This window comes from Heliangelus exortis, chromosome 20 (assembly GCF_036169615.1).
Source record: "Heliangelus exortis chromosome 20, bHelExo1.hap1, whole genome shotgun sequence".
Taxonomy (NCBI): domain Eukaryota; kingdom Metazoa; phylum Chordata; class Aves; order Apodiformes; family Trochilidae; genus Heliangelus; species Heliangelus exortis.
Window position 1 is genome coordinate 10861596 of NC_092441.1, and position 15423 is coordinate 10877018.

General features: G+C 38.4%; 1 protein-coding gene across 8 annotated transcripts in view; it reads left to right on the plus strand.

Moving 5' to 3' along the window:
* The window catches only part of B3GNTL1 (UDP-GlcNAc:betaGal beta-1,3-N-acetylglucosaminyltransferase like 1), a 107165-nt gene that overhangs the window by 26799 nt on the left and 64943 nt on the right, over nucleotides 1–15423 (plus strand). For all 8 annotated transcript variants that reach the window (XR_011729938.1, XR_011729937.1, XR_011729934.1 and 5 more), the window contains one exon: nucleotides 719–814. Coding sequence is in view for 1 of the 8 variants with exons in the window: in XM_071764223.1 (XP_071620324.1) it covers nucleotides 719–814 (96 nt within the window). In the remaining 7 variants the exon portion in view is untranslated. The remainder of the gene's footprint in view (nucleotides 1–718; nucleotides 815–15423) is intronic.

Below are 15423 nucleotides of genomic sequence, written 5' to 3' on the forward strand. Positions count from 1 at the left end.
AAATCAACAGTTAAAGTATGACAGGAGTGCAGGAGTTGTTACAAAACAATATCAGCTTCCTTTGTATATATAATTAAGTCCTATAGCAGAAAGTTTAGGAATGACTGCAGGCAATTGTAAACAGCAGAGTTCTGTATAACCACAGTCCAAGAGCTACCCTTGGCCCCTTCAATATCTAACCAGAGATGTGTTGAGTAAACAGCTAAGTGTTTGTATGAAATTGCATTAATATGTGCCTATGCAGTTCCAAATTATATGAGATCCTTCTGGTTTTGATGCATTTTGGAAGCTACTTATTATGCCAAGAGGTGTTCAGAATATTAAAGTTCATATTTAACCTGTACAGCTAGAGAGCAGGACTAGAGAAAAGATGTTGCTTGAATAAATATAAAGTGCTTCAGTGAACGAATCAAAATGAGGTATCTACATCTTTCCACCATGAATGAGACAAATCAGAATAGATATTTTTTTTCCTTATTTTATGCAAATTATAAATAACATACAGTTTTATAGGTAATGTTGGTACAATTGCCTGTTGTTATCCAAGTTATAATTTGCCAAACTTCAACAATTTTGGTTGAAATTTTGCATTCTGGATGTCTGCCTTTGGATGACTTTCCTTTGACAATTTCAGCCACAATGGTTCAATTATTCCCAAGACTGAAGTTATCTTCTTAATCTTGTTTTTTTAACCCTGATTTATTTCATTTCACTTTAGATTATTGGTTGCCAAGTCAGGAGAGAGCCCCTGGACTCAACTGAACGCTACACACGTTGGGTCAATAATCTGACTGAGGAACAACTTCTTACCCAGGTATTCCTGACTCAGCTGGGACTGGAATTACAGCAGTAAGATAGAACAAGAGGTTTAATTAAATGGGGCTTTTTTCAATCATTAGCAATACTTGATAACTTACTGAAGTGATCAGATTCTTATATTTGAAGGCTTGTCTTTGCAATAAAAAAGAAGTTTGTGGTGCAGGTGGTCATGATGTAATGGTGACTTCACAATGAGTGAGAATGTAGCTTTTAAGCTTCAGGTTCAGAGTGAGCTGTACATTTCTCACTGCTCTCTCTGGTTAAATGCATATGCTTTCATATTCTAATAGAGTGTTCTTTATACAAGGTGTACTTAAATACCAAAGAGGAAAAAAAAAATATCTTGGGAGTATGATTTCCCTTCTGTCCCCCCAAGGCTTGGTACTGACTGCTTCTCTATCTGGTTAAGTTTTGGCAGAGATCATTTTAAAATAGCAGGTCTTCAAGCATTGAACCCTGGGCTCAGAATACAGGTTTGTAAGTAAGATGAGTCTTGTGCAACTCCAGATGACAGTTCTGGCATAAGGAAAGGTTGTTTCGTTGGGCAGGCAGCCAGTGCTGAGCTAAAGAGACTTTGGCAAAAACAAGTGAAACCATGGAAGAAATCAATCCGGCTTGTGTAGGAATGTGTGTACTGAGAATTATAAGAAATCTAATGGATGGTTAGCAGAAAACATCCCAGCAGACATTGAAATGCAAGTATCTGGGGTTGGGTTTTGTGATGCTGTGGTAGGAAGACATTTGGTTTTGATTTTCTTGGATTTAAGTGGCTGTAAAAATGAACGCATCCCTGTTTGTTGTGTTCTCCATTACCCTCACTCCTAAAAACCTACTCACAGGCTCTTAGGGTTCTTGTAACACCAGAAGTAATCTTACAGACCTCGTTTTAAAATCACCAGTGGTATTATGGTTCCCTGTAATTAACCAAGTGAAAGGAGTTACAGGAAAAGTTACCCATGGAATAGATGAATTTGCCTTTGAGTATGGCATTAGAAAACAACTTCTAGATATAAACCAGTGACTTTGTCTGGCAGCAACATCTGCATCACTCTGTTGTTGAATAGAAAATAAAACTGGAGGGTGTAAAAACTTGTCCTGCATAATCCCAAGTGTTTCATCCAAATAGCCACTGGATGGAGTCTTCAATAAGTTCAGATAGAAATTCAAAGAAATATCCTAATTCTGAGATTATTTAAAGGGGAATATACACAAACAAAACCCCTTTTACAATGAGAATGTAAATGTCTTCTGGAAGAGATGATTTAAAATAGTGAGTCTGCTACTAGGATGCAAACCTGGGAAATTCCTTACAATTGTATATGCCTACAAATATCTCTAGATGCTTAATCAAGCAGCACATGCAATCCACTATTTTTACATGTGATTTAGATTTACACAATTTAGAAGTAGCTGAGGAAATTGTGCTACTTGTCCATGAGTTTATTAGCAACATGAGATTTAAAATTCATACCATTTATTCATTCCTAATTGATACATTTTTTTTAGAAGCTGTTACCTGTTTTCTGCCACCTTCAATGCAGACACAGAAGTTCTTCACATACCAGGAATCTGGCAGTGCTGTAGCAGTGTGAAGCTGGGATAGATTGTTCTACACCAGCTGCAGTTCATATGTGGATGAGCACCCCAGAATCCACTGGTCAGATTTTAGGTGCCCAATCATAGGAGAAGCTTCAGCTGTGACACAAGCCTGTAGGAAATTTGGCTTTTCTAACTCTGCTGCTAAAAGAATTGCTTCATTCCCAGAGCAGTGCATGTCAGCATATGGCACCTCTCCTGCTTCAGTATCCATTCTTCTGATCAGAAATTCAGGTAGGAAGGTTTTGCTTTTCATTGACTTAAAAAAGTATAGGGAGGTGGAGGAGCTGAGAATAAAAAAACATCTCAGCTGTTCTCTAATAATCTGGATGTGAATCAATTATGTAAGGTTAGGCCTGATTTGTCCCACTCCCTGGCTCCAGATAATCTGGTTTTTTGGTAATATTTTATTTTGGATGTGCTTTTTCACTCTCTTCAGTAAATAAGCCCCAAGAAGACTATAATGATGGGCCTTTTCTAATGGATTTTTGGAATCTCTGGGAGGAAGAGTTCTTCAGGGAATTCAGGAAAATTGGCTTTAATATAGAGCATATTCTGTCCAGCAGTTTTCTGTAGCCAAGGAATGCTCAGCTTTTTTTATCTGTCTCTGTACTCGGTGCCCAACTTTATTTCCAGTTACTTTTGCTTTTCTGATCAAGCAACATGTAAATTATTTGTGCTGGAAATTGGGACATCAAGCCACCCCATTGAAAAGAAATCCCATTGCCAATATTATGTAATCATTTATCCTAACCTTCATGTTATGAAATCATATTCTATAATATTTGTTTGCTTTACTTGAGAGTGACAGAATCCATTTTGGAAGAAGTGGGTGGTAGCAGATGTTTTGTTAGGTGGTTGGATGGCTCAGTGCTGGCTGCTGGTTGTGTATCACTTGAGTCAATACCAAATTTTTGGATCAAATGTCCATCCCCTGTCCTCATGCTGAGAAGATCATTCAATACAAAATGCTTCTAGTACTTTAACTTTTCTTTTCCCTTCCCCATGGCCTCTTGATGCTTACTCATCCATTAAATGTTTCTCTAAACAATTACACTGTAACATTCCAAGGATGCTTTATGGTATGAGTGAAATTTCAGAGTATATTGCCCAGAGAGGGCTGGGGAGCAGGGGAGTACAAAGAGAGCATAACAATGAGAACTACTTTTTAAAAGATTAATAATTGCTCACTTATGGTTATCTTCTGTATAATTATGAGTGATCAAACACACTTTTATAGGCACATAATAAACCCTTAACATACATATATTTGTGTCCTGGTAGACGTGCTATTTTTCTACACAATAGTTAAAAATAAATCACTGTTCAGGAAGTGCGGAGCATAGAGGCAGGTACAGGAAGAAAGAGAGCAAACAAATTAAAACAAATTAAGAGAATTGACTGTGGTGATGTTGGAATAAGTGAAAACATGTAGATTAAAAATAATCCCACAGGATATCTGAGTCTGCATTGTGTTTGAAGTGTGATTGGAGTTTGATCATGCAGCCCTTCTTGTACACTGCATGTTTTACTGTGCTGTGTAAGTAAAAATGTCTGCATGGTTTTAAGGCTGGATTAATTACACAAATATTTATACTGTTAGTTTTTAAGGATTGTTACTGACTGTAAGTAAAACAGCTGAATTCATATCTATGCCTGTTAACCTAAAGTACTGAGTAGCTGATTTAGTTTAATCTCACAGCCTGTGAAGTATTATGTGCAGCCTGCAGCATAATTTCAGCCCTTTCTCCCCCAGTGAAGACCAGAGACTTCCCTGCTTCCCCAGGGCTGTTCACTTGGAAAGCACATGGCAAATTCAGAGTGATGTGTGAGGAGAGTGCTGCAGAAAGGAGTGGGCTCTGTGGCTGACAAGAGTGGACAGAAAAATAATGGTGTGAGGCAAACATGATGATTGTGTGTGTCATCCCCCATCACCTGGCTGTATTGCTTCCTGGTGCATTCTGTTCTGTGCAGGTTATCTCAGAGCTCTGTGCTGGAAGAATCTGGAAGTTTTCACAGGTGATTTGCAGTTCTTGCCAATAATGTCTCTGGACCAGCTGATAGAAGAACAGTAATTAGCATGTTAGAGTTTCTTAACATACACTGTTCTGTGCTGCTATGGGTGCCTGCTAAATTTAGCTCTTCCTTCACCCATGGTATAATAAAAGCTCGTTAATAGTTATGATATTTTCCTACAGAGTGAAAGAACAAAAGCTGCAAGCTGGTTAATTACAGTAGAGACTACCAGTTTGTATGGGATTAAGCATATACCATTGAAGAAAAAAACCACAGTTGCTGTTTCCTTTTGTGGTTGATCCCTTTTCTCCTCTGGAGAAAAATGAAATAAAGCTGCACAATCTAGTGAATGTTAATATTCACATGAATGCATCTCAAAGGGGCTCTTGGAGTTCTAGAAGATTTAATAAGAAGTGGCTTACCCACATCTGTGAACTCAGGGTGCAGTTAGGACTTCCTAGTGAGGCTTTCTGTTAAGGCTTCTTAGGGTCAAGTATTTTTTAACTTAGAAATAGGTTTATAGTAGTTTGGAAATGTGTTTGTGCTTTGTGTGCCAGCAGTTCTGTATGAGTTTAAAGGTGTACCATAGAGGAAAGGGTGTTAAATAACTTGGGTATTTCTTTTCTTTTGTTTGAAACTTTGCATGCTTAAACAAGACTTGACTGTGGTTTATAAGATGTTATACTTTATTTAAATGGAATTCCATATTTAAATGGAATAGAAATGTTATAATGTAACTTGGGAGCAGAGTGAGTTTGGCTTTGAATACAGGCTTACAGCATGGTGTATGCTGGCAGAAAAAGCATGATGTAGTTTTGATGAACATTGAAATTAAGCAGGTGTAAAACAGTTTATTGATGATTTGAGCTACAGTTTCTCCCAGCTTAAGATCACTTCTTATATTTAAAGTAATTCATCATATCAATATGGAATACAACATGTTTGCCTTCAAAAAAAAAAAAAATCTAAGACATTTGTTGTTAAGAGGTAGTCAGCTAATGCCAAGTGTAAAGGAAAACTGACCAGGATTAAATTTTCAGACATGCATAATTTGTTTTCCAAACTATTGTTGACATCTCTGTCTTCTTAGTACTTCTGGGAAATACTTTGATAATCAGGACAAGAATTTTAAAGAAAATCAGGACTTGGTTATTCATGTAGGACTGGAGTTAGGGACATGGATGGAACCAACTAAAAACCTGCATTTTCTAAATGCTGCATTTATTCTTGTTTGAGCTTCCACATTTACCCTGTTGATTCAATCATTTACAAATAAGCAGCATTTAAGATTCATTTTCAACTTCTATCTCATTGCCTTTTATAGCTTAAGGAAATCTTACTTTGGTCTAGCAGATGAGTGGCAAAAAGCAGGTTTGTTTGTTTGTTTGTTTTAAAGGATAGGTAAGATATTGAAGTAGCTGTAACTTTTTTTTTTTCAAAACAGTAAACCTACTCCAAATGAAACTTTCCAACTAATTTAGTGATGTTTATTTTTCATTTGGTCTTCCACATGTGAGTGCACAGAGCAGATACACCCTTAACTTCCTGTAATGTTCTTTTGAATTTGAAAATCAAAGTGCTGATTCCACAAAACAAAGAGAAAAACTTTCACTATAGCTCTTAGAATAATAAAAATTATTGATTTAAAACATTTTTAATGCAATGCAGCTCCCTATTGTAGCTTTATATGTAGGAAAAAGCAATTTCTGTTTCTTGCAGCTGGTCAGTGAACAGCTCTTCACCATTTAAAAATTGTGTGTGAGCATGAATTAAGTGTATTCTGTTTATTATTGGAAAATAGCTTTTTGGTCTCAGCTTTTAGGGATAAAAGTCCTGGACCAGATTTTCAGGAGAGCTCAGTATGAAAGCATCATGTCCCATATTGGAGGGTCAGGCTAAAGGCCAGTTTGATTTATCACAGTCAAGATTTTGTTTAATATTTTTTTACTCTGCCCTCACCATGCCATGTTTGGCATTTGTCTCTACAGTAGTTCTTACTTGTCTAATTTTTTGACTAGTTAAGCTGAATTTTAAAATATTTACATCTACCATATCCTCTCACAAGTATTAATAATATATGTAACAGATATGTTTGAAGCTTTATTTTTTTTTCTTTTCTTTCTCTGTTGTAAACTAAAGAGATTTTGGTCCAATCCAAAAAGTTTTGAATATAGGGATCTAGGTTTAATTATTAATCTAGTCTTCATATTTTTTTTCCTTAGCACAAGTGTGACAAACTGGGATGTGGAATTTTTATTCTGTTTGCACAGCCTTTGCCAAAGGGCCTGTGAGTAAAAGTTACACAAATAAAAACAAATAATGGAGAGCTTTTCAGTGTTGGCTGGGATCAGCTGTAGCTGTGCAGAGTGTCCTTTCTCACGAGGAGCAGAGAGCTGCCTGTTCATTTATTCTGATGCTGGTTCCAGGTTAGCATCCCCAGCTCCTCTGGCAGCAGTGCTGGTGTCTGCAGCTCACATTTGGAGAACTGAAGGGTCCCAGGCAGAGGAGGTGGAGCAGGAGTGTGCTGTGTGGTCAGCAGAGGAATAGCCAAGCCCGGCCCAAAGGGAAATCAGAGAGGCTGCAGCATGTGGGGTGGATGAGGAGGAAGGAAATGGTTTTGCATCTGGCTCCAAGTGTAAATGTTGGTCCCTTTCCACCTCTCCAGATGAGCTGGTTTCTCTGCTGGGGGTGGATTTAACCTTTTGCATCACTTGCAATGACTGCTCCTACAGCAGAGGAAAAGGCATCAAAGGAGAAATGTAAACCCAGCAGTTTGACCCCCTTCACTTTACAGAGGTTGTACCTTAGTGAAACTGAAAATTCTGATGCTGCTGATGAAGTATGATGGCTTAGGAGGTGCTGCAAATTGTAGCCATTTTTTTGGAGTTACCAAAGGAAATGTTGAAAGCAAATGTTACCAAACTTTTTATTAAAGAGATTTGAAATATTTTCCATGATTTTCCATTCATTTATTCCTTGAACTTAGTGCTCTATTTATAGGAGCAGATATTAATCATATCTGTCAACATGAAAGATAGGTGCTTAGAGAGTTTGTGCAATTAATGGAATTATTATTTTCAGGCATAGAATTTCTTAGCATGCCAGGAGGACTTGGCTTATTCTTTGCATAGATGTACCCTGATGAATTCAGAATGAAATAACTACAGTAATGAATATATTCAGAATTATCATTATTTTATAAGGTGGTAAATATCAACTAAGACATAACATTGCTGTTTAAAGAATGGTTCAAGTTTAACTTATAGTTCTGTTCTAATCTTTGTCACTTAGAAGGGCTTATTCTGCCACTAAGGACAAAACAAGTGTGCTGTTTATAATTACCTTGTTAAGTTTGTAAGCTTCTATAAAGCTTTTTTTTTATATCTGATCAGGGATTTGCTTCCAGACTGTACTAACAAAAGCCTTTGTGTGGGTTCACTTGTATAAAAGTGATTTGTATCAGCATAGCTCATAGTTACATTTTAATTTCCTACAACTTTCATGCAAATATAGCCACATCTCTACTGGAGAGCAGCACTACTGTGATTACACTGAGCTGGGTACAAAGAGTCTCTGTAGCACAGCCATTTCCCACATGAAAATATTTATGCCTTGTGTAGCCTGATGGATTGATGCTACAATGCAAGATCTTTGAAGTGATGTAATGCATTCCTAATGGCTTTTCATCTTCCTTGTACTTTCTTTATCTAGGTCATCTGCTATTATAACTATATAAGAAGACAAAATAATATATGTGATGGAGTTGAGATCTGAAATGGTGATTTTAAGAAGCACATTTGTTTGTTTCTTGGGTTTTCTTGAGTTTGTTTTTGTTTTTTAAATCTGACTGCAGCATGTTAGACAAATGCTGCTTCCACAGCCACCCAGCACTGTGGCTAAGAGCTTTCTGCACTAGATTTACTTGGTGTACCTCTGTTTTGATTTTTGCCTCATTGCAATGTTGACATTCTTTATTCTCTGTCATTCCTTGTCCTTTTCTAAACACCTTTGCAGCAGAGTGGTGGATTTCTTGGTGTGAATGTCATGCCCATGTTCTTGTTAAGAGCTATTAAGATAGGGCCCATGTTTGTGCTTAATATCACATCATAGTGATGCTGCCCTTTTTATATACCTTCATTGAATTGATTTTGAACATACATGCCAGACCTTTATTTGCCCAAAACCCATCTGTTTGCCTCTATAATTTTGAGAAACTTAGGGACTGTAAGGCTGGGTCTCATACTGTCTGTTGTCTTTTGTACCCTAAATCTTTTTGCTGTTCTCCCTTGCAAACCTTTGGAATTGGTGGTTATGCCCATGACAGCATTTCTGCAGCTTTCATTTTTCCACTTTATTCTCAGTTTCATCTCTTCCCCCAGATAACTTTGTCTTTTCCTGGTGCTTCACAAAGAGCCATGAGTTCACCACATACTTAATTGCCCATTCATTTTGCAAGGAGCAAATTACTTAGTGGTTTGTAAGCACCATGAATGCAAGAAACTAGCAGGTTAATAATCATCATATTCAGAAGAAAACAGTACAGTGTCTGTGAAGCATTCTCTCTATTGAGTCAAAGTCTCAGGGAAAGGAGGTAAATTGGTCATCAGGTTGGCATTTGCTTTTAAACAGTTTTTAATGTTTCTGAGAGAAACCAGACTTGACAAGTCTACAGAGCTCCACTAAGCACTTCCTGTGCTCATACATTTGGACACACTTCAGTTAGAGCTCTGCCAGGCCAGAGATGTAATGCTGAGCCCAAGCTAGCAAGAAGCAGCTTTATTGTCACAGCATTTAAGTCTGGGAAATTGCAAGGAAATTCTCAGCATTATTATAGCAAAAGAAAGGAAGAGATCTGAAGAAGTCACTGCAGTGGGCCTGAACATGAGTGTGCACTTCAGCAGGACACTTACAGGACCATGCTTAGCTTTATGCTTCTCATTGTTCTTTTCCTTCAGTGTGTTCCCTGGATATTTAAGCTAAAGGAGGGAGCATTGCTTCTTGGTTTGCCCCATATGCAGCCAAGAGTCAGCCTCTGCTATGTTCAGGAGTTAGTCAAGAAAGCTTTGTCATGTTTCAGTCTGGAGAACTGTCTGAGAGTTACACTGGCAAGTGTTCCTTCCCTTGTGACTTGTTCTTTAATTATTTGTTTCCACCCTGATGCTTCCACTGATCATGAAGAGCAGCACTGCTAATGAGTACTGCAGACAGGTCACTGGCAATACTTCCAAGCATTGCCATTTTCATTTACTTCTCTTCCTTTTTAGTAGGCATGATAACAATCTAAAATTGTGATGTGCCACATCCCCAGAATCATACCCATATCTTTCATATTGATAGTCTTCTGTAAGAGCAAATAGATAAATGAAGTTGTGATTGTGAAGTGATAATGAATTATAAACTGTTAGATTGAAATGCTTGACAGCCTTAGAACTTGTGATGGTTTGCCTGGAGGAGCAGGGGAGCTGAGTTTCCATGTGACAGTGCTGCTAAGCTGTCCTCAGATGTGTTTCTTCCTTTCACTGAAACTCAGCCATGTTGAATGTGTCCACTGGTGTCTGCATCCTCCCATCTGCAGGAGTAAGGCCTTAGGGGTGAGGTTTGTTGTACTTGGCATGAATCAAGCAAATAGAAGAATCCCAGCTACCTCTCAGAACGTAGCTATTACAGAGCCCACACAGTAGATTGCCACTCCATTTACCTACAATATTGGAAAATTATCTATTATCTCAACTGCCAGCATTTATTCTGCCACCTGACTTTAGAAGGTAACCATGAGCAGTGATAGCTTTTCCTTCTTACCCTCTGTTCCATTTTAATGGCATCTTTCAGAAGAATGCAGATTGTAACCCATGAGCAAACCAGGCTCTCTTAGTCTCAGATTACATGTTTAAAAAGAAAAGAAAACAAAAGCAACAACCTTGGGAGTCAGTAGGAGATATGTTTTTTTTGGTGTATGTCATAAAACTATTGGTAGATCTGCAGAGCAGATGTTGACAATTACAGAGAGAACAGAGGCTGTCTGTGATCAGCCAGCAAGCTCCACTTCACGTGGGTAGATCAAGGCTGATCAACTATTTCCTGTCAGCACGCTGGGCATCAGTGGCAGCACTTTCTGTGGTCTGGAGCCCAGTGAAATGACACAAAGTCACTTTTGTGAGGCTTTGGTTCTGTCTCTCAGCTGAAAGAACAGTGGTGCTAGAAGGCTCAGTGTTCTGCTTTGTAAGATCTGTGTCTATTGATACAAAATTGTGGCTTAAAAAGTTTTTATGGATTTTGTGTTTCTTTGCTAGATGTTTGCCTCCTCCTTTTAGACCCTGTAGAACAGCTGAGCCTTTCACTGGCTGCACTCACTGCCAGGCTGCCATTTCACATCTTGGTTTAGCTTGAACCATACCTAAAGCACAGTCCCCCTAAAAAGCTAATGCATTTTTATTCAAGAACTTGAATGTTCTTGAATTAAAAATTGTGACTGGTTGTTCTTTTGACTTCAGAGCAGTTTTCTGTAGAACTGTGGCTGCAGGTGAGTGGAGGCATCTCCTGCTGAGAGCACTGCTTGGCTGGGATAAGCAGCCATCTCCTCAGAGTTGAAGGAATTTTAACTATAGCTCATTTTATCCTAGAATGAAACTGAAGTAATAATGAGGCTGATGCCACGTCCAGTGAATTCCCATTTTCCTTTTGTTGGTGGCATTAGGTAAAAATTAATAAAATTTTATTTTTCAAATAGAGACTTTTGATCTTCACATTCAATAGGTGTAGGCAGTGATGGGGGAAACGTTGCCCTTTTGAAGACTGTGGGCAGAGAATAAACAGAACTATAACTTAGCAGAAGGAGAAGAAACTGTGGGCCTGGTTACTATTCAGGATAAGAAAGATGGTTTCTAGAGTTTCTAGAACTGACAATGGAAAAACAATTCTGATGTTCTGCCATGTTCTAAATCCACTATTTCCTGGCTCCTGTACTAACTCCATGGCTGTGGAATGTGAGCACTTTGGGGAACTTCTAATGATTGGGGCCTTGCTGGTTTGTACAATAGAGATGTTACTGAACACAAATGGAGCATTGATAACATGACAAAAGCAAAGTATAAAAACATTTCTTAAATGGCTGAAACAGTATCTGTAGTAAATACATGTTTTGTTATTCAGGAACAAGAAATTATTTTCTGTCTGAATGAGGACAGCCCACGTTTCACTGCTCAGTGAGAAAAGGGTCCCTGTGATAAGAATCTCCCATGTTCTCTGTGTGACTCAAATCTTAGGTTGCTTGGGCTTTTTTTCATCAGGTATGTGAATAATTTTAGACTGAAGAGAAAGGAAGAAATTACATGCCTCAGTAGCAAGCATGTTTCCTCTACTTCTTGGGTTTCATGTTCTGAGGACAGGTGAAGTCCAAAGTCCTGGTTCATAGCAGGGTGTCAGGTACAAGCAGCTAGAGAGGGAGGACAGCAGGATGTGGTACTGCTGAGCACTACTGACATGGAGAGGTGGGGATAGTAAGGAGGGGAATCTTGAGGAGTTTGGGTTTAATTTTCTTCTGAGACCAGGAAGCAAGCCAATGGAGACCTTAAAAGTAAGGACCAAGGTTTTTAATCCAAGCTACTTTATTTTTTTAACAGATAATTATTTTTTTTTCAGTTTCACTTAACGGTTGTATTTGAGTGTCCCCTTTAGATGGGGTCACCTTTCTTTGAATTATATGCATAAATATGTTTGAACTAAACCCTTTTTTCTTTTTTCCCCACCGTGTAAGAATCTGCTGTGACCAGTAAATTAAGTGATAGTGTTGGTGCCTGTTTTTTTGCAATATAGATGGTACATTTACAAGTATTAAAAATCCTTTAATGATGGCAAATCTAAATAATGACCTAGCTTCAGCAAATCTTACAGTCAGCCAGAAATCTTATATTTATTTCTAGAATCTTTATTTTACTTGTGTACAATAGTGAGAATTTCAGGTAAGTATTCTAGTTTATAGTTCTTTGCTACAGGCTGGTGGTTTCTGGAGAGATACAGCAATGTAATTTTATCAGAATTGAGTGTTAAGGGAGTTGTAGAGACAAATCTGTCTCTACAGATACAAACATAAAACTGATACAAAACATAACTGAAAAACATTTAGACATTTCCTCAGCTTCCTGTAGCTCTGAAAGGCATGAACTGCTTCATTAATCTTAGTGCAGAGCTTTGTGGGGGGAAGGGAGGGAGGGGAGAATAATTCTAATAAAAGAAAAAATGAGCAAATTCTTCCACTTCTGCTATAAGCAAGAAAGTTGTGGCCTTAGCCATGAGTGGCTGTGCAGTTGTGTTATGTTGGGCAACTCTGTATTCCTACAGGTGTTAAGTGGTGTTAAATACTTACTGTTGTTTCAGAGCTTCTAATTGTCAGGAATTTACAACTCAGAGCTCTGGATTATGTGTGTGTCCAGATATAGTTCATGTATGCAAATCATGTGCTGCCCTAATGTTTTACATAACACAGCTTGAAACAGTTATGTGCAGCTTTTGACTGGAATTTTATATTTGTTTATGTTCATTCATTAAAAAATGCAACATTTTTAAAAAATATTTGATGTTTTTGGACACTGTAACTGTGTATTACTTGTTAATTGCAGGTACAGTCTTGATAGATGCACTTATTGTAAAAACTTGGTGCATGCTTGCTTTTTTTTTTTTTTTAAGAACAAGCAGGTAAATGTCACTTTTATATCTTATTTTTTAACTTATCTCAAGAACTGCTACTTTTGCTTTGGCTGTTATTCTTTCCTGCTCTAGCAGGTTTGAAGCTTCTGTATCTGATCTTTTAAGTGGACATATGTAGATTTTAATGGAAATTTGTGTGTCCACAGCTGCTAGAAAATGAGAGAGTGTGTGCCTGTGGAAGATGAGAGGTTGCCAAATAAGCCTACCAAGCCAAGGGCTGGAAAAAATAGGGATTCCCAAGCAGGCTTGAGGTTTTTCAGAGAGGAAGAACTCAAGAAAATTTGAGTACTTTGCACAGCTGGTTCAACTGAGCTATGTGTGATCTGTATAACAATTTGATACCAAATTTATTTTTTTAGTTTGAATCAGTGGCATACATAAAATTGGCTTCATATGGTCAAAAGCTTCTGCATTTCAAAAAATCACGAAAACTTTGGCTCATCTTGCTTTGCAAAATGCTGTAGCAAAGTCACAACTACATTTCTTCGTATCATACAGTAAATAAGAGATTTCTCTTTATCATAAAGCAGAGGAACTGACACTTTTCTGCCTTTCTAACTGCAACAAGTTATTAAGTTCTTTTTTATTTGCTAATAATGTATGTAATGAAAATCTTATGCTGAGCTGAAGGGTGATGCTTTTATATTTGCTCACAAATTAGGTACGAGACTAAATGAAAATGTATTTTCCTTGGCACAGGTAAGGAGACACTGCTTTCATGTTGCCTTCTCTGTAGGGCTCTAGTTCTTGTTTTCCACCATTAGAAATTCATGAGGAACAGTCAGTAACATCCAGGATGCTCAAACTCCAGTGAACTGGATGTGAGTTCTCCTGCTCACATGTCTGGAGATCTCTGATGACAAAGAAAATGCAGTCATTAGGTAGAAGTGCAACAGATGCCAAACAGCTGTGAATCATCTGTATTCTGTTATGGAACAAGTGAGAACCTTTAAGCCTGAACTGAAGAAATACATTGTTTGTTTGTTTGTTTTAGCACAGAGCTGACTGCTTTAACCCCTTCACTCCTAATTGCACTTGTTGAACGAGGTATCCTTAGATTCTTTTGCCTGCCAGTCTGTCTTCAGGTTGTGTCTCTTCAGAAGTCAGTAAAAACAAGGTATCAGTTTTAAGGGAAGATCTTATTTTGGCCTTTAATGTCATTTAACATTAAGTGCCTATGAGTAGCTGGCCTTCACACCTGCCAACACACCAAGTCAGATGCTCTGCTTTTGCACATGTAATGCCACTGGAATTTTAGTCCCTTGATACCCAGAGGTAATCTGCTATCTCCAGTTGCCTTATTTTGGTTTTTTTTACATGCAGGCCTTTGCTCTTGCCTCTTTTAATATGTTCAGTTCCTTTGGACTGTTGTTTTTCCTTCTCTAGCAGGTGAGTTCTTTTTATCCCCTGGGTTCACCCACTGCTCCTCTCCATTAGCCACCCTCCCTGCCAGAATTCTCAGCCCTATCAATAGAGGCATAATTTAGAATACAATTAGAAAACAAAGAGCCTCTTTTTCCGTAGCCTTTGTTTGCAACCAGAAAAGAATTGTTTTAAACCAAAATACTTCTACCTTTCTCATCAAACATGAATGGCTTTTCCTCTGTCCCTCTGACAGTTTTTCCATGCAGTTGCAAGGTCCAGCAGTCCTTTTGCTGCACTCAGCATGTGGTTTCAAATCCAAGGCACAACTGCTCTCTACAGCCAGGCAGAGCATTCCTGAGTGCTTCCTCTGAAACCTTCAGAGCACAGCAGCATTTCATGGGATGGTTTGCTGTGTCCACGGGACAGTGAGACTGCTGGATGCCAGGAATGGGATAGGAACTGCTGAGCACGTGGGCTTTTGGGGTTGGTTGTGGGCTGGTGGGGAGAAGGGAGTTTAGGAAAGGAGATTTGGATGCAAGAGACCCAGAGGAGAAGGCAAAATAAAGGATACTGATTTGTCTGCATTGGAACTGAAACTGTCAGATCTCTTCTAGCCTCTTGGGGGTTTCTTTTTCATAACCCAGTGAATTTGGCCAAGCCATATCAGCACTCAGGAATTGGTTGTAATGATAAAAAAACAATTGCTCAAAAATGCCAGTGATGGTTGAAATGAACTAACAAACTGTGTGACTGTTTCTGGATGATCTCCCTGCTCTTATATAACAAATCTGTCACCAAAAGTGCTGTTGTGTCCTTTGTGAACTGAAGCATGAAGGCTCAGTGAGTGTGTTTGGGCATCAGCTCCTTACATGTCCGGATCAAAGGGAGTGGTGTGTGAAAGGCTCCCTGACTGACTGGCCATGC